The sequence below is a fragment of the Raphanus sativus genome, chromosome 5, assembly GCF_000801105.2.
Source record: "Raphanus sativus cultivar WK10039 chromosome 5, ASM80110v3, whole genome shotgun sequence".
Classification (NCBI taxonomy): Eukaryota; Viridiplantae; Streptophyta; class Magnoliopsida; order Brassicales; family Brassicaceae; genus Raphanus; species Raphanus sativus.
In genome coordinates, this window is record NC_079515.1 from 30912853 (window position 1) to 30937497 (window position 24645).

The 24645-nt window shown below is 38.8% G+C and overlaps 4 protein-coding genes across 5 annotated transcripts; 3 read left to right on the forward strand and 1 right to left on the reverse strand.

The window, feature by feature from the left end:
- Nucleotides 1-1471: 1471 nt before the first annotated feature.
- LOC108829156 (MA3 DOMAIN-CONTAINING TRANSLATION REGULATORY FACTOR 4) lies at nt 1472-4382 on the forward strand. The gene is given in 5 exon segments (XM_018602820.2): nt 1472-1672; nt 1994-2147; nt 2258-2352; nt 2448-3683; nt 3685-4382. Coding segments are annotated over 4 exon segments (2052 nt in total). The 5' UTR covers nt 1472-1672; the 3' UTR covers nt 4252-4382.
- Nucleotides 4383-5238: 856 nt separating this feature from the next.
- Nucleotides 5239-7086, forward strand: LOC108829163 (CBBY-like protein). The gene is made up of 8 exons (XM_018602830.2): nt 5239-5623; nt 5706-5776; nt 5857-6015; nt 6204-6270; nt 6443-6538; nt 6612-6658; nt 6758-6838; nt 6926-7086. Exons 1-8 carry the CDS (start codon nt 5291-5293, stop codon nt 7044-7046), a joined length of 975 nt encoding a protein of 324 aa, XP_018458332.2. The 5' UTR covers nt 5239-5290; the 3' UTR covers nt 7047-7086.
- A 3479-nt stretch (nt 7087-10565) lies between these two features.
- Nucleotides 10566-15650, forward strand: LOC108829154 (lysine-specific demethylase REF6). The gene is made up of 8 exons (XM_018602816.2): nt 10566-11756; nt 11875-11953; nt 12046-12113; nt 12207-12357; nt 12447-13048; nt 13138-13626; nt 13719-14101; nt 14186-15650. The coding sequence occupies exons 1-8, from the start codon at nt 10883-10885 to the stop codon at nt 15470-15472; spliced, it is 3933 nt and encodes a 1310-aa protein (XP_018458318.1). The 5' UTR covers nt 10566-10882; the 3' UTR covers nt 15473-15650.
- Nucleotides 15651-15761: 111 nt separating this feature from the next.
- Nucleotides 15762-16805, reverse strand: LOC108829170 (protein NOI4-like). Of its 2 annotated transcripts, XM_018602840.2 has the most exons (4): nt 16760-16805; nt 16554-16614; nt 16129-16392; nt 15802-16057 (listed from the first exon to the last, which is right to left on the reverse strand). In XM_018602840.2, exons 2-4 carry the CDS (start codon nt 16560-16562, stop codon nt 16034-16036), a joined length of 297 nt encoding a protein of 98 aa, XP_018458342.1. In that variant the 5' UTR covers nt 16563-16614; nt 16760-16805; the 3' UTR covers nt 15802-16033. The 2 variants fall into 2 exon arrangements, with proteins under 2 accessions (XP_018458341.1, XP_018458342.1); XM_018602839.1 differs by having other exon boundaries at nt 15762-16057; nt 16554-16772.
- Between the last annotated feature and the right edge of the window lie 7840 nt (nt 16806-24645).

Sequence of the window (24645 nt, forward strand, 5' to 3'; positions counted from 1 at the left end):
AGACTGTTTTTTTTTTTGTGATTTTCAGAAAAAAAAAACTAAATAATGATAGTATTTTGTAAATTTTTAGGGACGTTAATATTTTATAGGAATACTATGGCAAAATATTGTGGATAAAGAAAATTATGTTTGTACTTCACTTCAATTTTTGTGTCATTTTGCAAAAGTTTCACAGTTTTTAAATCGTCAAATTTTTGGATTTGTATTTTAATTACAGATATGATTATAAAGGAATAACAATAAACTATAAATATAGTATATTATTATACTATTTTGTTAAAAATAATAATGAAATACTTTTCTGTGCACCATAATAATTATACTTATGTTAATTGATTAACAGAACTGTAAAAAATTATATATAAATATATCCTAATTCATTATATAATAGATAATATGTTAACTTGTTTTCTATCTATCTATTATATAATGAATTAGGATATATTTATAATAGATAATATGTTAACTTGTTTATATATAAATATGCATAAACAAGTTAACGTATTATCTATTATATAATGAATTAGGATACATTTATATAAATATACATATTATCTATTATATATTTAAAATAATGTTTTGTTGAAAATAGTATTTATCTATAATTATATTAACGAAATTATATTTTCTTGTTTAAATATTATTTTAAAATAGTAATAAATGTATTTTCTCATATAAAGATAAACTTTAATATTATTAAATAAAATAAACTAATTATATAAAAATATTCCAATTTTTTAGATATTTTATAAGTTTATGGTCTACTATAATTTCATAGAAAATATATGCTCAAATAAACATTTGCTTAAAATACTTATTAGTAATAGTTAATGAGTTAATAAACTTTTTAAAATCTTCTAAAAACCCAACCAATCAAAATTTGGATTTGGTGTCAGATGAATCAGTTGGCAGATCTAATTAAATACACAACTATACATTGTCATTTAGTTTGTGTAATATATTTTATCTCTTTTGTCATTTAGTTTGTAGCAGATAACTATGGGCAATTTTTAATGATCAGATTTTCTTTTATGAAAAAGCTCGGATAGGACCGATTACGTGCGGGGAGTGTGAAGCACGTGGAAGAGAATCAATAGAAACTGAGATAATACAATATAACTCTTGAAAAACTATCTAAAGCCCCTCATGTTTAGCCTAATATCTCTAATGTTCCGCCTAAATCTCAATTAGTACCGGAAGAAATCTTATTCTGCTAGCTAATCAAAACTGACACACAAATCATAATTCAATTTAGAGGAGTTAAGTGTCTGCAAGAAAAGGTTTCGTGTGACTTTTTCAATAAGACAGTTCACAATACTTGAAATGCTGAAGGTATGTTGGATCTAACTGAACCAATTAAAGGTATAGGGTGTTGTTTGGAAATAAAGCATATATTCAAGGGGTCTTACTACAAAAAAGTAAATTCTTTTCTTTTTCAAATTTAATTATCTTTGCCGATTCTCTTCTATATAATAAACTCGTCGTGCCATGGGATGGGACTCGGTTTATCGGAGACATTGAATCTTTCGTTGATTGCCAAGTTTCGGAACAGGAGCTTTGATTGATTATTCATCTTGTTTTTTTATATCTGTCTTGGCTCTCAAGATCGGAGCCAAGCACAGAAGAAGTTTGATTCACGATTTGAATTGCATTCGTTTCGATCACTGGTATTGTATAATTCCTTTGCAGTTTCTTATATTAAGCTTTCTTGATTCGTTAACAAGTTTAGAAGTGGTGTTTGAGAAGGAGTTAGGCTTGTGGAATCTATGTTATTGCTTAGAGTCGTCTAATTGATCATGGTTTGCTGAGTAAACACAAGATCGTGTCAGTAGATTCTAGTTTGTAAAGTTTTCTTCTTCTTTTTTTTCTTTTTGGTATAAGTCTATAACTTTTATTTGTCTTCTCATATCAAATACTAGCCTAATGCTGCTGTTTGATTGTTTTGCTCATTTGGCTTTTATAAACAATGTTAAATCTCTTCTTACCATGTTAGATGGCATCTAGTGAGGGTTTTTTGACGAATGGACAGCTGAACAAACATGAATTAGCTACTCAGAACTCTCCTCCTCTGTTTCCTGGTCTGGGCATCAAATCCCCTAGCAGTGGCAAGGGGCCATTAGGAGAGAGTGTGCTGCAAACGCATTCAAGTAAGCATATGGTTCATGTAGATTAAAAAAAAGTTATTCTTGGTTCAGTTTCATACTTCTTGCTCCCAAACTCTATATAAATTTGCATTCTTCTTTCCATATTTCAACAGACAATGCTGGCGGTAAAGGAACTTTGGGAAATGTTCTTGACACAGAAGTTGACTCTTGTATTCATAACAAGGATCCTGGTTATGATATTGAAGAGGTATTATTTTTCCATGTTTCATCATGTTGTGCTATACTTTCATTTTTTTAATGTGTTTACTCGTTTTGATCATCTTTTACTTGGTTCAAAAACAGGAAGCATATCTACATGTCAATTCGCCAGTGTTAGACCCTTTGGATGGTTACAAAAGATCTGTTGTTTCCATCATCCACGAATACTTCAGCTCTGGGGATGTGTCAGTGGCTGCGTCAGACCTCAGAGAAACTGGTTTGAGCGAGTACCATCCTTACTTCGTCAAGCGTCTTGTTTCCATGGCCATGGACAGGAACCATAAGGAAAAGGAGAAGGCTTCTGTGCTACTATCTGCGTTGTATGCTGATGTTGTTTCACCTGACCAGATCAGGGTTGGGTTTATCAAACTTCTCGAGTCGGTAGGTGATCTTGCATTGGACATACCTGATGCTGTTAACCTCCTTGCTCTGTTTGTTGCCCGAGCCATCGTCGACGAAATCCTTCCCCCGGTGTTTCTAGCTACGGCTAAGAAGACTCTACCAGAATCCTCTGAAGGGTTTCAGGTTATCTTAACCGCGGAGAAAAGCTACCTCACGGCTCCTCACCACGCGGAGCTGGTGGAGAACAAATGGGGTGGGAGCACTCTCGTCACGGTTGAAGAAACAAAGAGAAAAATATCAGAAATTCTGAAGGAATACTCGGAGAACGGTGACGCTCGCGAGGCTTGCAGATGCATCAGAGAGCTAGGCGTCTCTTTTTTCCACCACGAGGTGGTGAAGAGGTCTTTGGTTGAAGCCATGGAGTCAAGAACATCCGAGCCGCTGATGCTGAAACTGTTGAAAGAAGCTGCGGAGGAAGGTCTCATCAGTTCGAGTCAGATAGCGAAAGGCTTCTCCCGTGTAGAAGAGATTCTTGATGACCTTTCTCTAGACATACCATCTGTCAAAACTCTGTTTGAATCAATAGTTCCAAGGGCTGTAACTGGAGGTTGGCTAGACCAAGATGCCTTCATCAAAGGAGGCTCGGATCAAGACGGAGACTTGCCAATCGAAGATGAAAAGCTAAGACGTTACAAGAAGGACGTGGTAACTATAATTCAAGAGTATTTCCTCTCCGATGACATCCCTGAGCTAATCCGAAGCCTTGAAGACTTGGGATCACCTGAATACAACTCGGTGTTCTTAAAGAAGCTGATCACTCTTGCTATGGATAGGAAGAACAGAGAGAAAGAGATGGCTTCTGTTCTTCTCTCTGCTCTCCACATGGAGATGTTCTCAACAGAAGATCTCATAAACGGATTCACCATGCTCTTAGAGTCTGCAGAGGACACAGCGTTAGACATCTTAGACGCATCCGACAGAGCTTGCTCTGTTTCTAGCTCGAGCTGTGATCGACGATGTCTTGGCTCCACTTAACCTGGAAGAGATCTCAAGCAGCTTACCTCCAAAGTCAACCGGTAGCGAAACCATCCGCTCAGCTCGGTCTCTGATATCCGCTAGACACGCAGGAGAGAGACTCTTGAGAAGCTGGGGTGGAGGAACAGGCTGGGCAGTGGAAGATGCTAAAGACAAGATCTGGAAACTTCTGGAAGAGTACGAGACGGGAGGAGTGATATCCGAAGCTTGTCAGTGCATACGTGATCTAGGGATGCCGTTTTTCAACCACGAGGTGGTCAAGAAAGCTTTGGTGATGGCCATGGAGAAGAAGAACGATGGGATGCTAAATCTTTTGGAGGAGTGTTTTGCTGAAGGGATCATCACAACTAACCAGATGACAAAAGGGTTTGGTCGTGTCAAAGAGAGTCTTGATGACTTGTCTTTGGACATTCCTTATGCTAAAGAGAAATTTAACTCGTATGTAACGCAAGCTGCCGAGAAGTGTTGGCTACACAGCGGTTTCGGCTGTCCTGCTGCAGATTTTTCCTGACCTGATTCTGAATCTCTCTATGTGTATTATGGTAATACGTAGATATGTATTGTGGAGATGAAGTTTGGTTAGTTTTGAAAGATCAAGGATGGTATGTTTTCATTTTAAAGGTGTTCGTTTTTTTTTTCTGATTTTACTTGTAGACAGTTGCATCCAGAAAGTATCTTACTGAGTCTGAGATTCAGGAAATATAAGTAGAAGCAATTTACTTAACCTTAGAATATATAAACCCACACTGTTGTCTTGTGTATGCCTGAGCAAAATACAACATTATTTTGAATCCAAAATCATCTTCTAAAAAGTGTTTCAGGAAGTGTCAGACTAATGATATTGTGCAAGTAAACATGTATATATGTTGCTTGTTGTACCAGATTTGGTCTGAAGCCTCCGTGTCCTGACGGGAGAAAATAACCGGGTTACCGGCAATCACATTGGAGAATGGGAACCATTTCTGAGTGTTCCACCAATATGTAAGCCAGGGAGCATGGTGAGCTATTCTAAGAGCCCATTGATCTGCAGGAGACGTTAGAGAGAAAGCATCTTTTGTTATGTCTCTCGGTAAGTTTCTCCACCAGTAGTTAATATCCGGTCCTACAAGCGCCGCTCCTGCTAACCTGTCAACAAAGTCCATAACCAAGTAATTTTTGATGAGTTATTAAGACAATGGCACATTTCATTAAAAGGAATGCTCAAATAAAGTGGTTCTTTTGAAAAAAAGATAAAATTGTATTTTATGGTAATAAATAGATAGATTACACGGTGATTTGGTTAATTTTATCCTCTCTAATAGTTTTGATGTTGCCTAAAAGTTGATTACCTTCATCAAGATGTTTTTCTGCACAAAACTGTATAAACCAAAAAAGATCAGACCCGGTTTTTGATTAGGAAAGTACCTTAACCCGAACAGAACCGGGTGGTTATATCATGTGGTCGTTAGCGCGAGATCGGATAAAGTTAACGAAAATCTCCGACCGTTATTATAACCCTGCAGACGGATATAGAAAGATATATACAGTGAGAAGAGAGAGAGACTCGAACAATGGCGACTCTGAAATTCTCTCCTTCACCACCTTCTTCTTCAACTCAGCGTAAGCTATCAGCCGCATCATCTTTCATCCCTAACGCGGCGCGTGCCTTCAACGCGACACTTTCTCCGTCCAAGTCGCGGTTCGTGGGTAATAATAATTGCCTCAAAGCAAGACAGCGAATAATAATAATACAGAGAGCATCTCGCTCCGGCGGAATCACTTGCTCTGCTTCATCTTCTTCACCGGGGAATCTTCCCTCTGCTCTTCTCTTCGACTGCGATGGAGTGCTTGTCGATACCGAGAAGGATGGTCACAGGATCTCCTTCAACGACACTTTCAAAGAGGTCAGTCACACATTCTCCCCTATATTTTTTTTTCTTGGTGATTCAAAAAATGCAATCTTGAGTGTTTAGTAGTGTCTCGCAGAGAGACTTGGGTGTTACGTGGGATGTTGATCTGTACGGAGAGCTACTGAAAATCGGTGGTGGGAAAGAAAGGTATCTTGATCTAGTTTCAGTTTAGTTCCTGTCCGAATGAAATTTGAGTGATGGCTTTGTTTTTTTTAAATTTTATGTAGGATGACGGCGTATTTTAACAAGGTGGGTTGGCCTGAGAAAGCCCCCAAAGATGAAGCAGAGAGGAAAGCGTTCATAGCTGGCCTTCACAAGCAGAAGACTGAGCTTTTCATGGTTCTCATCGAGAAGAAGCTGCTTCCTCTTCGACCCGGTGTTGCCAAGTTAGTGCATCTCCTAATCCACGTCCTTGTTGAATAACATTAATCTAAGTGGGATTAGGGTCACTATGAACGTTTGTAGTAGTAGTAGGCTAGTTAATTTCTAGTAAATCATATACATATGTTGTGGTTTTGATCAGCTGCGTGTGCTTCGGCTATATCTTAAGTTAACCAAAAGCATTCTTGTGCAGACTGGTTGATCAAGCTCTAACGAATGGAGTAAAAGTCGCCGTGTGCAGCACTTCAAATGAAAAGGCGGTATGACCCCAATCAGGTTCTACTACTTCAGTTTCCAAGGCCACAGTGACTTTATTGATATCAGCATCATGTCCTGATGAGAGTTTAATTCTTTAAAAAGCAGCCTATGCCAGCTGCATCATTATTAACTGTTTTGTATAAAAGAGAAATGTGAATCAGCTTTGATTTACAGGTGTCTGCTATAGTTTCATGCTTGCTTGGACCAGAAAAAGCAGAGAAGATCAAGATATTTGCAGGAGATGTAGTCCCCAAAAAGAAGCCTGACCCGGTAATATACTAACAACTATTTTGTGTGCTTCATCATCTTTGGTTAAAGACATAGAAACTTTTGTTTTGAACAGGCCATCTACAACTTAGCAGCTGAAACCCTTGGAGTTGACCCCTCAAGGTAAGTGTTTCTTTACAGGAGAATGAATCAGTTGTTTTTTTTTTCGTTTTTGGTAGAAAATGTTGTGAATAGTTTGGCTCTGTTTATTGATGTGTGCAGATGTGTTGTGGTTGAAGACAGCGCTATCGGGCTAGCAGCTGCAAAAGCTGCGGGAATGACTTGTATAGTTACAAAGAGTGGGTTAGTAGTTTCAGTACATAAGCCATCTTCTGAAATTCTTATCAATCAGAAGATGAGATGAGTGTATTTATTGTTTGGAATGTGCAGATATACGGCGGATGAAGATTTTGTGAACGCAGACGCGGTTTTCGACTGCATTGGAGACCCTCCAGAAGAGAGGTTTGATTTGGCATTCTGTGGAAGCCTTCTGCAGAAACAGTTGGTTTAGTTTAAACCCAAAACCCCACCGATAAAAATGATATTCGGTTGTTTGTATCTCAACGTTGGTGTGTGTATAGATGAAGAGAGAGACATATATATTCATTGTAAAACCATACAGACTCACTCATCAAACTTTCTTCTCCACTGAAACGTATCATGTATCTTCGTTACACATTCCTCAACTGGTCCCATCGCTTGGTTCATAGTAAGAACCAGATCCTTCACCATAATGTTGGCCAACCGTCACAATCTACTGTAGTTTAACTTCTTCTCTCTTCATGCTAGTTTCTGATACGGGAATTAATGTAGTGGTAAGGCTCATCTGAGAAAACAAAGAGATGATATTTGAATTCACCGTCACCCGTCAACACAGAGAAGAAAAGCTGAAAGCATTTTACATTTCATCATCGAAATCAGATGGGTTCGTGAGATATCCACTTTTGGAGTGACAAACTTTATCTCTTGTTTGGATAATGTTTCACCCCCAAAAAAAAGATATGGTCTAGTTTTGATAAAGTCATATATTTTTTGGAACTTTGTTGCTTGGATATATTTTCTAAAAACCCTGGTTCGGTCTCTTGATGAAGTTTATATCATCTGTTGTGAATTCGGATGTGGTGCTTGATACGGTGTTCTTCAACTGTATGATCAATGCGTATGGTGAGGCTGGTGATCTGGCCACGATGAGATGAAGGAGTTGTACATGCAAATGGAAGAGAGGAAATGTAAGCCTGATAAAATCACTTATGCGACTATGGCCAAGACTTATGCTGCTCATGGGATATTTGATGCAGTCCGTGAACTCGAGAAACAGATGATCTCCACTTGTGAGAGTTCAGGTATCCTTTTTAAAAAAACAGCTCCACGTAGTTACTGTAGTCGTGGTTGTTTTCTAAGCTTTGTTTCTTCTATCAGATGATTCAGATGCATTCAATAATCTTTTTGGTTATACCATCTATGTATCAGATGAACTTGTATGTAGCTTGTACACTTCTAAGACCTTTATTATGGGTAGAATTTACTAAAAACAAAAGATGATTAAACTAATGCATTCATAAGACTAAACTAATCAGATGCTTTGAGATATCGTAATTATGCAGAAGTCGGCTCTTTAGACTTGTCAACATAATTTTCTGATCTAAAGGCTTACCTAGCTATTAGCTAAATTATTTCTAAAAGTGACAATTAGTTTCAGTCTCTTCCATTGGCTTTGATTCCTCCCTTGGATGAAGTTAGTGCAGTTAAAAAAACTCAATCACTTCACTGCTAAAGAGAACAAAGCCCTTGAGGAAAGGGTTCAGAAATATGGCATTAAATGATCCTTGATCAAGAAACATTGCAGCCCGTGTTTGCAAAGAGGACCCAAAAAAATCTCAGCAATTGTTGGAGCAAAATGAAGCATAAGTCTTATGCTACCACCGTTGGAGGGACTGGTCACCAGCGTGGATCACCTCCTTTTCAGATAGAAGAGATTCAGCTGGACGCTTAGCCACTTTCCAGTCATCTGATGGGCGAGCCATTTCCAAAGTAAGAGTTCTTTGTGGCATAGCCTTTTGTCTTTTGAGGTCCGCATAGCTTTTGTTGTAAATATCTAGACTAAACTACATTTTTGTGCGTATTTAAAATTGTGGTCAACCTGGCTGGATTTGGTTTACAGGGGGCAAGTTTCAATGCGATCTTTGTGCAAGCGGTCAATATTACCCTCCTAATCCACAAAGTTAAAAAATTTGATCAATCAAGAACATTCTCTTGTTTGGATAATGTTTCAACCCCCCCCCCCCCCCCACCCCAAAAGATATGGTTTGGCTTTGATAAAGTTATATTTTTTTTTTGGAAATCTTGTTGCTTGGTCTCTTATCAGCAGCGATCACTTATCGGTTATTCACATAAATCTCTCGCACACTAGCAATTCTGAAAGCATGTTTCATCTCTTTGTTTCGTCATTAATCATATTAAAAAGAATCCCTTAGAATTAACAAATTAAGAAAATATATAAAAATAGAAAGTATACTAAAACATATTTATGTTAATATTATTTAGGAACATGGTTTCTATAATTTTGCATTCAATTTGTTTTATTTTTTTTAGTAATTTGTTTTTGTTTAATGTTTTTAAATTATGTTAGTGGTTGTTTCCTATTTCTTATTTACAACTTTCCGAAAATATTATGACTTCCATAACTAATTACTTTATATCTTTTTAAGATCGATATTTATTTTTATAATTATCGTGAGTATCAAAAAAAATCTCGAAAGAAAAAAGTAAAATTTTATGTATAAATGTTATTTCACAAAACAGAGATATCTTCTAAGTAAATTTCAAATTTCATAATTTATTGAATAATTTAAAAGAATATATAAAACATGGTCTCACAAAAAAAAATTGTTTTGAATAAATTCTTATTTCATAAAAATTAAACAAAGGTAAAACTATTTGATTTAACTTTTGAATAATATACTATTTCCTGTTTATAAATAAAAGTTCTCTTCGTTTTATTGTATGTTAATCTCTTTTTATTATATTGATTATTTCTTTCTGAAATTATATAATATCAAAAGAAAATATACTAGACTCGTTAGTAAGATATTTAGTATAAAAAGGGTATATGAACCTTGAATATTCTAAGATTTCACATTATAAAGATGGATTTTTTTTTTTTGAATTGTGCCGAAACAATTGATAGAGAGTTTGGTGACTATTAAAATAGTGAAAAACTTTGAAGACTAATATAAGTCAATTTAAAATATAATTGTTAATGAGTTATTGTTTATTCAGTTTTGCGTTATTCATCCCTGAAACCATTTTTGGTTTGAAAATATGCCAATTCTCCAAAATAGATTATTTTCAATTAATTGTTGTAGAAAAAATTCTAAAGAAGAAAATGACTAAAATATTTTTAATAGAAAAAAAGATTTTATATTCTAGATATATAAATACAAATACAAAGATAAAAAAAATATTTTTTTATTGTTTTGGATTAGATGTTTTCAAATTTAATTTTGAATAAATTTTTCGATCTTTTTTCTTCAAATTTTCTTTTTAAATTCGAAAATATTTTTTTAACTATTTTTAAAAATTTCATTTCAAAATTTTAATACTATTTTTTTGTTTTATAAAATTTTAAACTTCAATCCCAATCTTTACCCTTTAACTCTTAATCCTAAGATATAGATTAGTTAATCCAAAGGTTATTAGTGTATATTTATCTTTTTAATGAAATATATTGGTTATTTTGATTTTTTGAGTAGTGATATTCTAAGGTATTTCTCTTGAAATTATTAAAATATAGTTATTTTTTTTGTCAACAATATATATAATTATATTTACTAAAAGAAGTTTCCAAAACCTCTTTGCCTATACAGTTTAAGTCTAGTTTAAAAAGCAAAAAAAAAACAATAACAAAATTTAAAAAAAAACAGAGAAAGAAAGCAGAATCTCTAGCTCTGCCCAAACCCAAGCCCTGGAAGGAAAAAAAAAAGAAGAAAAACAAAATTTCCTCTGTTTCTTTTTAATAGAACGTACAATAAAAACAGAGAGTCACAAAAGAAACGAGATCAAAGCCCATCGTTTTCCTCGAGGAAAAGCAGTAAATACCAAATTAAAACCCCTCCATCATCCTCTTGGAGAGGCTATAGGTAGTGGACGAGACTGTCGAATCTCTTCCTCCCTTTTTTTTCCTTACAACTTTTTTTTTGTTCTGTTTTGTGTTGGTTCTTTCCTCTGTAATGACGGTTTCATAAACAAAAAACAAAAAACAGATTCTGAAACCCTTAAAGCTAACACATTTTCCACAGAAAAGGTTTCTCTTTTATTGTTCTGTCTGTACGAGAGTGAGAGAGAGGTATGTCTGAGCAGAGCACAGACGTGTTCCCATGGCTGAAATCGTTACCAGTAGCCCCAGAGTTCCGACCAACTGTAGCAGAGTTCCAAGATCCCATCGCCTACATTTTCAAGATAGAAGAGGAAGCTTCCAGGTACGGAATCTGCAAGATTCTCCCTCCCCTCCCTCCTCCTTCCAAGAAAACCACCGTCTCTAACCTCAACCGCTCTCTGGCCGCGAGTGCGTCGGCTCGCAACGGCGCGTGCGATTACGACGGTAGCCCCGCGTTCGCCACGCGCCAGCAGCAGGTCGGGTTCTGCCCCAGGAAGCAGCGGCCCGTGCAGAGACCCGTGTGGCAGAGCGGGGAGCGTTACAGTTTCGGCGAGTTCGAGGCCAAAGCCAAGACCTTTGAGAAGAGCTATCTCAAGAGATGCTGCGGCGGTGGTAGAAAGAGCCAGCAGCTCTCTGCTCTGGAGATCGAAACCCTTTACTGGAGAGCCACCGTGGACAAACCCTTCACCGTCGAGTACGCGAACGACATGCCTGGCTCTGCATTTATCCCTCTGAGTCTAGCAGCAGCGAGGAGGAGGGAGTACGGTGGTAGCGATGGAGGAAGTGTCGGCGAGACGGCTTGGAACATGAGAGCGATGGCTAGAGCGGAAGGGTCGTTGCTTAGGTTCATGAAAGAGGAGATCCCTGGTGTCACTTCTCCGATGGTGTATGTTGCTATGATGTTTAGCTGGTTTGCTTGGCATGTGGAGGACCATGACCTTCATAGTCTCAATTACTTGCATATGGGTGCTGGTAAGACTTGGTACGGCGTGCCGAAAGATGCTGCTTTGGCTTTTGAGGAGGTTGTTAGGGATCATGGTTATGGAGGAGAGCTTAATCCTCTTGGTGAGTTTTCTTTCTCCACCAAAAATCCTTATTGCTATGTGATACTCTGTTACATTGGCTTATGGTAACTGTATGCAAGTAAACTAAATAGTAATGACTCTTTGTTTTGTCTTCTCAGTGGCATTTTCTACTCTTGGTGAGAAGACAACTGTGATGTCTCCTGAAGTATTTGTTAAAGCTGGAATACCTTGTTGCAGGTTAGCTGTTTTTTGTCTGTGTGCTCTGTTTATCTCATGATCTTGTTGTCTCTCATCTATTAAAATAAACAATCAATTCTGTTCAATTGCAGGTTAGTGCAAAATCCTGGAGAGTATGTCGTCACTTTTCCAAGAGCATATCATTCAGGGTTTAGTCACGGTGAGTGAGCAACCACCTTTAAGTGTCTTCTAGTTAATCACTTTGAAGCATGTTATATCCAAAATATAAATCTTTGAGATATGATGTGTTTAGGATTCAATTGTGGAGAAGCATCTAACATTGCAACTCCCGAATGGCTGAGAGTGGCGAAAGAGGCTGCCATACGGAGAGCAGCAATAAGTTACCCTCCGATGGTTTCTCATCTCCAGTTACTTTATGACTATGCATTGTCTCTAGGTTCAAGGTAAATCCTATCTCTTTTTCATAGTCACTCTCCAACTTTTAAGCTCCTTGAAAGTTTCATTTTAAAGTGTCATCATCACTCATTTGCAGAGTGCCAACAAGCATCCACGCCAAGCCGCGGAGTTCTAGACTCAAAGATAAGAAAAGAAGTGAAGGAGAAAAATTGTGTAAAGAGCTGTTTGCGCAGAACATTATCCACAACAATGAGTTGCTCTTCTCTCTCGGAAAAGGATCTCCAGTAGCTCTTCTTCCGCAGAGTTCCTCAGATGTATCAGTCTGTTCAGACCTGCGAATTGGATCACATTTGAGTGCTAACCAGGAGAAGCCAATCCAACCAAAATCTGAGGTGGACTTAAGCCCTGGAAGCAATACAGTCGGTCTGAAGGAAACTGTTTCAGTGAAAGAAAAGTTTACATCTTTATGTGGAGGAAGGAACATAAATCAAGAAACTGTGCCAGAAGCCGAAAGAAAGGAAAACGATGGAGCTGTTGGACTTTCGGATCAGAGGCTTTTCTCATGTGTTACATGTGGAATCATATGCTTTGATTGTGTAGCTATAGTTCAACCAAAAGAAGCAGCAGCAAGGTATCTAAGTTCTGCTGATTGTAGCTTCTTCAGTGATTGGACTGTTTCTTCCGGATTAGCAAACCCTGGTCAGGATGAAAGATCTCTTGTAGTGGAGCCTCATTCACGTAAGTTAACCAATTACTCATCCTGTTTATGGCTTTAAAGTGTTCATTCTATAGGCTTTTTTTGTTCATATATTTGTTTCATGACGCAGAAAGCATGGGAAAACGAGATGTAGGTTGTATATACAGTGCTCCTGTTCAATCTACGGATCACTCAGTACTGACAATTGATCAAAGAACTTCAACAGCTTCTGGTGCTCTCGGGTTGTTGGCTTCAGCGTATGGAGATTCTTCTGATTCTGAGGAAGAAGAACACAAAGGCATAGATGGTGTTACCAGTCAAAATGGTGCTAGTTCACATGAAGCACCAGCTTTTGGTACAGATGGCAATGAGGAGGCTACAACAGATGGTCGAACTTCTGACCATAGCAGCGAAAGACTTTCATGTGGGAAAGGGAAAGGGGTTGCTGAGGGATCAAATGGCGGCAGTGCATCAGTTCTTGAAGTAACTTTACCCTTTGTTTCAAGCTCTGAAGATGATTCCTCACGGTTGCACGTATTCTGTCTTGAGCATGCTGCAGAAGTGGAACAGCAACTCCGTCCTTTCGGAGGGATTAACATAATGTTACTATGCCATCCAGGTAAGAGCAGCAACATTACAAGCTTTCATTTTTTTATAAAATATGCATATGCTCGAGTCTTTTGATCAAAAAGAAACGCATGTTGTTTACAGAGTATCCTAGGATAGAGGCTGAAGGGAAGGTTATTGCCGAAGAGCTTGGAGTTAACCACGAATGGAATGATACTGAGTTCAGGAATGTGACTCGAGAGGATGAGGAAACGATTCAGGCAGCGTTGGTAAATGTTGAAGCTAAGGCTGGGAACAGTGACTGGACTGTGAAATTGAGTATTAACCTTTCTTACAGCGCTATCCTCAGCCGCTCTCCTCTGTACAGTAAGCAGATGCCTTACAACTCCGTCATATACAATATGTTCGGTCGCAGCTCTCCATCCACAAGCTCACCCACACAACACCAAGATTCTGGTAAAAGATCTTCCAGACAGAGGAAGTATGTTGTTGGAAAATGGTGTGGTAAGGTTTGGATGTCACATCAGGTAACTATTGACTGATTCACACATTGATGATATACTTGGTTTGGTTAACTCTTAACACTGATGTTTTTTTTAAAATCTCTTCAGGTGCATCCCTTTCTGCTGCAGGAAGATTCAGAGGGGGAAGAAACTGAAAGAAGTCATCTGCGAGTTGAGGATGTCAGTGGAGAGAGATTGTTACCTTGTAATGTTGCTAGAGATGCTGCAACCACAATGTTTGGAAGAAAGTATAGTAGGAAGAGAAAGATGAGAGCAAAAGCTGTGCCACGCAAGAAGCTTACCTCTTTTAAGAGGGAAGATGGAGTTTCTGATGACACGTCAGAGGATCATTCTTACAAGCAGCAGTGGAGGAGGGCTTTTGGGAATGAGGAAGAAATGTCTGATGATTCATCAAATCCAATGTCTGATCATCTTAAGGGAATTCGCCGAGACAAGGGTGTTAGAGAATTTGAGTCAGATGATGAGGTTTCAGACCGTTCAGATTCAGATAGCTCAATGGACAGAGATGCTTTGGAGGATTCTGTATATGATGGTCATAATGATGATAATATCTACAAGCACCCTAGGAGCAAGCGAGCTAAAGTGATTAGGATTCCAATTTATCAGCAAAGGGGAAATATTCAAGCTAGTCGAATAGGTAGTGACTATGATTCAGAAGATGATTCTCTGGAAGAACAAGAAGGTTTCAGCACAAGGAAAAGGCAAACCAGGTCCACATCTAGACGTAAAGTAAAAACCGAGATAGTTGAGAGTCCGAGAGACACAAGAGGTCGCCGCACTTTGCAACAGTCTGGATACAGAAAGAAGATTCAAGATTTGGATCCGTACATGGAGGGACCTAGCACACGGCTTAGGGTGAGAATCCTGAAGCCCTCAAGAGTGTCTTCAGAGACAAAACCGAAGAGAGGAAGTAGTAATGCTTCCTTCTCTAGAGGTCTAAGTGAAGAAGAGTTAGAGGAAGATGGTGATGAAGAAGAAGAGGAAGAGGAAGAGGAACGTCCTGCTGCTGCTTCTGCGTATAAATGCGATATCGAGGGCTGCACGATGAGTTTCAGTTCTGAAAAACAGTTGTCTATGCACAAAAGAAACATCTGCCCTGTTAAAGGATGTGGTAAAAGCTTCTTCTCGCACAAGTATTTGGTTCAACACCGGCGTGTTCACTCGGACGACCGTCCACTGAAATGTCCATGGAAGGGATGCAAGATGACGTTCAAGTGGGCTTGGTCTAGAACGGAGCACATAAGGGTTCACACAGGGGAGAGGCCTTATCATTGCGCTGAACCGGGTTGTGGTCAGACATTCAGGTTTGTCTCAGATTTTAGCAGGCACAAAAAGAAGACGGGTCATTCAGCTAAGAAGACCAAGAAAAGGTGAGAGAGATTGACTTACACTTTTTTTAACATGGAATCTATATGTGAAGAGTATTATTAAATCCATTGGATTGTAAGGAGAGAATTAGAGTGGTTTCTTGTTAACAATTGAGGACAGGCATTGTTGTTTCAGACAGAAGCTCCTTTTGTTACACTCTAAATGTCATATCTTCTTTACTGTTTGAATCTTTGGTAACAATCCTTGTGTAGGAATGTTTTTTTATCTTCTTTCTCTATGCTAATGATATTAAGTAATTAGATAACATAACTTTTGTGCAGCATTACATGACTGAAAAGAACATTGTCAACATTTTATAAAATCAAACCAAGAAGCAGCAAGAACAATAATGTATATTTAATTAATACACCCAAATGTGTGGCCAAAACAAAGTTGAAAAGAGAAACTCGACGAGAAGAGGAAGAAGAAGAAGAAGAATTGAAGTTAACAACAATCTAACACGAACAGAAGGTTTTTGTCGTTGTCATTTGTTGAAAACTACTCTGCTCAACCGATCTGCTTCCTTACTTACCATTGCGATTTTTGAAAACAGAGCCCGAACCAGATTCAATAGAAGCAAAGCCATTTCTTCTGCCAACACAAATATCACGTGAGTAGTCTACTATTTGGGGTTGTATCTGGAAGAATAAAGAAGAAGGTACCTTTTCACGTGGGGGTGGCGACGAATTACGTTTCTTGCGATGGTTGTTGTTCTGTTGATGACGATGATGACGATGGTTGTTGTTCTGTTGAGGCTCGTTGTTTGTTTGAGGTGTAACAAGACTCTCAGGTCCTGCCACGGCTGTTTTCTTGGTCTTCTTGTCGTCGCGAGCGTTGTTGAAGATGACGGTGAATCCTTGGGCGGCGCCTGGATTAGTCGCCGCGTCCCATTCCCCAAATTTTGGCAGTTGTCTTCCTTTGTTTCCCTACACACCACCCACAAAAAAAAAAACCTTAAGCACAGGTTTGTTCATCATAAAGAGGCCTTAATCTTTGGTAATGGTAATAACACGATGAATCAGAGTTCCATGTAAGAGATGAAGATGTGAAATTTATTTAAAAAATGGAGATTGAGATTTTTCATTACCGTTGCCATTGTCGGTATTAGAACAGAGGATCTTGGTTCTGATACGAGGAGAAGCCAGAATCTAGAGAGAGACAAAGACAATGATGATAATCTGGGAAAAGAGGAGATGAAATTGTAATAATACAGGAGGAGGAGGAGGAGGAGAGAGGACGATCACGTCGTCGTTGGAAACGCATCAACAATCTCCTTTTTTTTCATATACACACCTTTCTCTTTCCCGCGGCTTTCCTAACAGAATTACCTAAAATAAATTAGTAAATTAGAAAAATCAAAATATCTATTAATTAAAAACGTGGAGCATAGGCAAAAAAGTTCAGCAGCCTTTAAAAAAAAGTTTGGAATTTTTATGTTTGTTAATATTTTAATTTACGGTTTAACCATAGTTTATGGACTTTTATAATTATAGTCATTTGCTTTGTATCTTTTTCTTTTCTTTTACAATTTGGTTTGAGAAGTCGACGAAGAAAAATATACTTGGTTATTGCCTTGGTTACTTTTTTGAAAATATACTTGGTTATTACCTTGGTTAACCAATCAGAATCCATGATCGGTTTGGTCATCCTAACCGAACAATAACGAAAATTCACAATGTTCAGTTTGGTTCGGTTCAGTTCTAAATCCCAGTACCAGTTTTTAGTGTAGGACAGCAGAACCTTTGAATACAAAGAATTATGTTTTTGTACGTGGGGTTAAAGGTTTCCGAATTGGTCCTGTCATGGACATGGCCCTGCCAAGCTATCCTGTAAAACGTATTGGCGCTTGCTATTTTGTCGGATACTCTACAATTTATTCTCAACAAATTTATTACATTTTTCAAAAAAGAAAAAAAAAACAAATTTATTATTTAAAGCTGCATGGGGTAATGTCATCATGTTAATCTTTAATCAGGAAAGATATTATAACATCATTTTTAACTAGTACTTGTTCCAAATCTGTTTTATATTGGTGATTGTCTTTCTCTTGTATAAACTAATTAGTATAATCTTTTCTTTAAAAAAAACTAATTACTGAAATAATCTATTTATTATCATATACTTCCATCTTTATTTAAATCAAATTGTGTATACCTTACGTATGTATTTATATGTGAGAAAAAAGTGTCAATTCCCATGTATACGAAATGAAAAATATTTTGAATTTACTTCTCTCTGTATTATTTTAAGTGGTGTTTAAAGAATTTTTTTTTAAAAAAATAATTGATGTTTTTATCATTTGACTCTTATGACTAATTATAAAATACTAAGTTTTTTTTTTTACCTACCAAAAAAAAAATACTAAGATTTTTTTATTAGTTGAATTAGTTTCATTAACAATATTATGTGTAACCAAAATAAATTATATTGAATTTTGTATTTTTAATCTATGTGTCAAAACATTAAAAACCACTTAAAATTAGGGCTGGGCGTTCGGGTACCCATTCGGGTTTCGGTTCAGTCCATTCGGGTTTCGGGTTTTCGAGGTCAAAGATTTCAGCCCCATTCGGATATTTCTAAATTTTGGTTCGGGTTCGATTCGGATATTTGCGGGTTCGGTTTGGGTTCGAATAACCCATTTAAAATATTCAAAATTTATTATATACTTTAAATTTTCAAAATCTATAAGAAAGATAATATATTACATATAAATTTTTATAACATATATGTCAAAATACCTTAATTTAACATATAAATTGGTTTTCTTTGAATATTTGGATAAAAAATCAATAGATATTTAACTATTTTGGTGTTTTCAGTATATTTTAGCTATTTTAAACATTTATTTTTGACTATTTGCATATATTTTCCGAGTATTTTGGAAAACTTAAAGGTATCTTATATATTTTTAATATTTTTAATATACATTATATATAAAAGTAATGTATATATTTAAGTATATAAATTTATTTCGGATACATTCGGGTACCCAAAATATTTCGGATCGGTTTCGGTTCTTTAAATACCAAAATTTTGAACCCGTTCGGATATTTAATCAATTTCGATTCAAGTTCGGTGCTACTTTTTCGGATCGAGTTCGGTCGGTTTTTCGGGTTCGGATTTTTTGTCCAGCCCTACTTAAAATGATACAGACGGAGAGAGTAATATTTTACTGAGATCTTGAAAAGGAGCAGTAAATACTGTTAAAAACAATAACTATTGAATGATTCCCCTTCAGAGCGCAAACACCGCATCAACGCCAATGACCATCTCCCTCTGGATTTCTCTTACTGACGTAGCTATTACGATCTCTATCAGTATCAGATTCGTTCAACTAACAACTTCAACTTCTTTTCATATCATCGTAACTGTTGGGGAAATAAAGGCACACGGCCCAGCGGAACTTAGCGGTCGTGTTTCCCCTGACCTTATGTGAACCTGTGAAGAAAATACTTCGACGATAGAGGATATAGTATAAGCAGAAACTAAATGAGACAAGCACTTTTTACGTGGAAAACCTTCTCGGTGTGAGAAGGAAAAACCACGGGACCGTAGTCCACTCAACAATCCACTATATAAATGTATGTGAGTACAACTACGTCCTCCCTGTTCAACAACCTGAACAGAACAGAGACTCTAGCTACAAAGAGCTATCTCCAACACAAGAACAACAACAACAAGAGAACAACACAAAGCTTCAAAACCGGCAGCAACCAAACGACCTCAGCTCACAAGAATTCCGGCAACCAGAGACTAATCTCACCGTACAAATCCAAGATGAACAAGTCAACAACACCTCTGCCAAATCTCAGCTCAATCAGAGAAGATCTCACCGTCGGATTTACCAAACACTCAAGACAGTACTGCTGAAGAACTGTGACGACCAGCTTCACCAAAACCCAGACAACAGAAGATCCAACCGTTAGAATCCAAATCCCTTCGGTGAACCTCTAACCCACTGACTGAAGAAGCTTCCCACAAAATATCAGCCCGATCAGGATCCGTTTGACCCTCCAAACTCTGCCTTGACAAACCTAGACGAATCTGCCTTCTTCTCTCTTTTTCTCTCTTTTGTCTTAAGAGTCTTCTTGAGTACTCTTCTTTCTTTTCTTGTGTTATGTCTGCTATATCTAGCACAAATTAGGTTAAGAGACTTTATATGGTATCTCACTAACCCTAATAACCTCCAAGGCCCAATACTAATCTCATGGACTAATACCAATGGCCCAACTTCCAAGTTTGGTTATCACCAACCAAACCCAATGGGTTTCCTCCATCTAGAAGGAACCCAACAAACTCCCCCTCCGACTAGGTGGAGGAAATAGCCATTCCGGCTATCCCTCGGCATACTTCAAGCTTTCCCCTCGGCAAAGACTTTGTCATCATATCAGCTCCATTATCATCCGTATGAACTTTTGCAAGTTCCACTTCCTTAGAAGCAACCACATCCCGTATCCAATGATACCTCCTCTGAATGTGTTTCGACTTCGAATGAAATGTAGAATTCTTCCCGAGACAAATGGCGCTTTGACTATCACAAAGCAACTCATACTTTTCTTGCTTGAAACCGATCTCTTCACAGAAGTTCTTCATCCACAACAACTCTTTACAAGCTTCAGTTGCAGCAATGAACTCTGCCTCAGTGGTAGATAGTGCAACGCACTTTTGCAGCCTTGACTGCCATGCCACAGCTCCACCCGCAAATGTTACTAAGTAACCCGAAGTAGACTTGCTAGAATCAACATCTCCAGACATGTCAGAATCAGTGAAACTAACCAGCAAAGGCTTCTTACTCCCAAATGTAATCTTCAGATCAGAAGTCCCTCGGAGATATCTCAAGATCCACTTCACAGCATTCCAATGTTCTCTCCCCGGATTGGAGATAAACCTGCTGACAACTCCAACGGCATAGGCTAAATCCGATCTTGTACAGACCATGGCATACATAAAACTACCAACTGCAGAAGCATATGGAACTTTCGCCATATCTTCCTTCTCCTCATATGTCTTCGGACTCTGTTGACTGCTCAGTCTTAAGTGTGGTGCAAGCGGAGTACTCAACACTTTAGACTTGTCCATATGAAACCTTTTAAGTACCTTTTCGATGTACCTCTCCTGAGACAAGTGAATCAGCTTCTCACCTCTGTCTCTAACAATTCTCATACCGAGAATCTGTTTCGCTGGACCCATATCTTTCATGGCAAAGGACATCCCGAGCTGCTCTTTTAGCTCCTTAATTCTGTCCATGTTCCTGCCCACAATCAACATATCATCGACATACAGCAACAAGATGATAAAATCATCCTCACCAAACACCTTCACAAATACGCACTGGTCTGAATCAGTCTCTGCATAACCATGCTCCCCCATAACAGACTTGAACTTCATGTACCACTGCCTCGGTGCTTGCTTCAATCCATAAAGGCTTTTCTTCAAGCGGCAAACCAAATTTTCCTTGCCCTCTTTAACATAGCCTTCCGGTTGTTCCATGTAAATCTCTTCCTCCAAATCACCATGAAGGAAAGCAGTCTTCACATCCATTTGCTCAACCTCTAGATCAAGGCTCGCTGCCAATCCAAGCACAACCCGAATGGATGACATCTTCACAACAGGAGAAAAGATCTCATCATAATCAATCCCCTTCTTTTGGCTGTAACCTTTCACAACCAATCTAGCCTTGTATCGAGGTGGCTTTCCATCCTCATGCTTAATTCTGTACACCCACATATTAAGCAAAACCTTCTTGCCCTTAGGCAATTCCACCAACTCAAAAGTGTGATTCTCTTCAAAAGAATCCATCTCCTCATCCATGGCGCCAAACCACAGATCCTTGTGCTCATCCTCTAAAGCTTCATAATAGCTTTCAGGCTCTCCCCCATCAGTAAGTAAAACATACTCACTAGGATCATACCTTGTCGACGGTTTAAGACCCCTTGTGGATCTTCTAACAACAGTAGGTTGGTTCTCAGCAGCTGGTGTCTCACCATGATCGTCACCATGATCACCATTGCCATCTTCATGTGCGGGAGCATCTGCACCGGGTGTACCATCCTGAACCTCAACCTCAACCTCACCGTGGACTGATGTAGAAGGAGTAGCCTCTATATCGATCAAACCTTCATAAACCTGAGTTGGAATTTTGGACTTTTCAATGTCCTTAATCGTTTGATCTTCCATGAACACAACATCTCTGCTCCTTACGAGCTTCCTCTCAACAGGATCATAAAATCTGTACCCGAACTCATCCAGACCATAACCGATGAACACACACTGCCGCGACTTCATCTCAAGCTTTGATCTATCAACCTTGGGAATATGAACTAATGCCTTACACCCAAAGACCCTCAAGTGACTGTAAGAAACATCCTTACCAGTCCAAACCCTCTCTGGAATATCACCTTCCAATGGAGCACTTGGTGACAAATTCAGCACATGAACCACCGTGTTCAAAGCTTCTGCCCAGAAAGTCATCGATAAGCCTGACTGTGAGATCAAACATCTCATCCTCTCGACAATCGTCCTGTTCATCCTTTCAGCCAACCCGTTCAACTGTGGAGTATAAGGCGGCGTGAACTGATGCCTTATTCCATGTTCTTTGCAATAAGCATCAAATGGTCTGATGTACTCTCCACCATTATCACTGCGGATACACTTCAGCTTCTTCCCCGTTTGTCTCTCTACCAACGCCACAAAATGCTTGAAATATTCCAGCACCTGATTCTTTGTCCTCATAGAAAATACCCACAACTTTCTTGAATGATCATCAATGAAAGTCACGAAATATGATGCGCCACCAAGAGATCTTGTCTTCATTGGACCACACACATCTGAATGTACCAAATCCAGTACCTCGGGTTTCCTAGAAGGCGCAGAAGACTTGAAAGATACCCTGTGTTGTTTTCCCGCAAAGCAATGCGAACACTTCTGCAGGTGCAAACCAGAGATTCCTGGAATCACCTCATTCTTAGACAACACAGTCATTCCCTTCTCACTCATGTGACCGAGTCTCTTATGCCATAGCTCCATGGCATTATCATTCTTCACCGCATTAACAGCATCCTTGGAGACCTTAGCCTGCATCCAATAGAAAGATGAAGACTTCTCACCTCGAGCCACAATCAAAGAACCACGAGAGAGCTTCCATTTACCACCACCGTGCAAACTGAAATAACCCTCATCATCAAGTCTTCCCGTCGATATCAGATTCATCCGAATATCTGGAACATGCTTAACATCCTTAAGCACCAACCTAGTACCAAGACTAGTCTCCAAGCAAACATCACCAATGCCAGCAACCTGAGCCATCGCATCATTCCCCATCTTCACAGAACCATAATTACCCGTAGTATAGGTAGAAAACAAATCCCGCTGTGATGTGGCATGAGTAGTAGCTCCACTATCAATCACCCAACTGGTGTCCTGACATGCGACATTAATGGCATCACCCTCAAGAAGAATGAGAAACTGATCTTCGGTGACGGTCACCCGATCCACCTTTTCTTCTTGATTTCCTTGCTGCTTGTTTTTCAACTTCCAGCAATCTTTCTTCATGTGCCCTTTCTTATGACAGAAATAGCACTCCATATTTGCAAATCTATTAGACTTGCTCCTGCTCCTGTTCTTATCCCTCTTGGGATCTCTACTTGAACTCCTCCCCCTTGACTCAGTAACAAAGACATCTGAACGCGAACTGCTAGCATTCGACTGCCTTCTTGCTTCCTCATTAAGAACACTGTTCTTCACTGAATCCATCGAAATAACACCTTCCGATGCGGAGTTACAAAGAGACATCCTGAAAACCTCCCAAGAATCCGGTAAAGTACCGAGAAGCCATAGACCGTGAATCTCATCATCAAACTTGATGCCCATATCAGACAGCTTGTTGAGTAATCCCTGAAATGCATTCAAGTGATCTGTCATCGGAGTCCCCTCCTGATACCTCAGCTCAATCAACTTCTTGATCATGTACATCTTGTTATTACCGGTCTTCCTAGCATATAACTGCTCCAGCTTCTTCCACAAAGAACGAGCATCCGTCTCAGTCTCAATATGATGCAACACATTATCATCTACCCACTGCCTTATCAACCCACACACTTGGCGATGCTGAAGCTTCCACTCTTCATCTGTCTTCTTCTCAGGTTTCTTCTCCTCGAAGACAGGAACATGGAATTCTTTAACAAAGAGCAAATCCTCCATCTTGCCCTTCCATAGATGATAGTTAGCACCATTCAAGCTTATCATCCTGCCCATATTTTCCATCCTGCCCATATTCTCCATCATTCACACAAGCAACAATAACCCGAAGTTATCAAACCCAAAGCTCTAAAACCAGAAGCTCTGATACCACTCTGTTGGGGAAATAAAGGCACACGGCCCAGCGGAACTTAGCGGTCGTGTTTCCCCTGACCTTATGTGAACCTGTGAAGAAAATACTTCGACGATAGAGGATATAGTATAAGCAGAAACTAAATGAGACAAGCACTTTTTACGTGGAAAACCTTCTCGGTGTGAGAAGGAAAAACCACGGGACCGTAGTCCACTCAACAATCCACTATATAAATGTATGTGAGTACAACTACGTCCTCCCTGTTCAACAACCTGAACAGAACAGAGACTCTAGCTACAAAGAGCTATCTCCAACACAAGAACAACAACAACAAGAGAACAACACAAAGCTTCAAAACCGGCAGCAACCAAACGACCTCAGCTCACAAGAATTCCGGCAACCAGAGACTAATCCCACCGTACAAATCCAAGATGAACAAGTCAACAACACCTCTGCCAAATCTCAGCTCAATCAGAGAAGATCTCACCGTCGGATTTACCAAACACTCAAGACAGTACTGCTGAAGAACTGTGACGACCAGCTTCACCAAAACCCAGACAACAGAAGATCCAACCGTTAGAATCCAAATCCCTTCGGTGAACCTCTAACCCACTGACTGAAGAAGCTTCCCACAAAATATCAGCCCGATCAGGATCCGTTTGACCCTCCAAACTCTGCCTTGACAAACCTAGACGAATCTGCCTTCTTCTCTCTTTTTCTCTCTTTTGTCTTAAGAGTCTTCTTGAGTACTCTTCTTTCTTTTCTTGTGTTATGTCTGCTATATCTAGCACAAATTAGGTTAAGAGACTTTATATGGTATCTCACTAACCCTAATAACCTCCAAGGCCCA

Coding starts and splice junctions, on each gene's coding strand:
- LOC108829154 (XM_018602816.2), top strand. CDS start 10,883: ATGTCTGAGCAGAGCACAGACGTGTTCCCATGGCTGAAATCGTTACCA. Junction 12,114..12,206: donor TCATTCAGGGTTTAGTCACG/GTGAGTGAGCAA, acceptor TGATGTGTTTAG/GATTCAATTGTGGAGAAGCA. Junction 14,102..14,185: donor AGGTTTGGATGTCACATCAG/GTAACTATTGAC, acceptor AAATCTCTTCAG/GTGCATCCCTTTCTGCTGCA.
- LOC108829170 (XM_018602839.1), bottom strand. Junction 16,058..16,128: donor CGCCACCCCCACGTGAAAAG/GTACCTTCTTCT, acceptor TTGTGTTGGCAG/AAGAAATGGCTTTGCTTCTA.
- LOC108829163 (XM_018602830.2), top strand. CDS start 5,291: ATGGCGACTCTGAAATTCTCTCCTTCACCACCTTCTTCTTCAACTCAG. Junction 5,624..5,705: donor TCAACGACACTTTCAAAGAG/GTCAGTCACACA, acceptor AGTGTCTCGCAG/AGAGACTTGGGTGTTACGTG. Junction 5,777..5,856: donor ATCGGTGGTGGGAAAGAAAG/GTATCTTGATCT, acceptor AATTTTATGTAG/GATGACGGCGTATTTTAACA.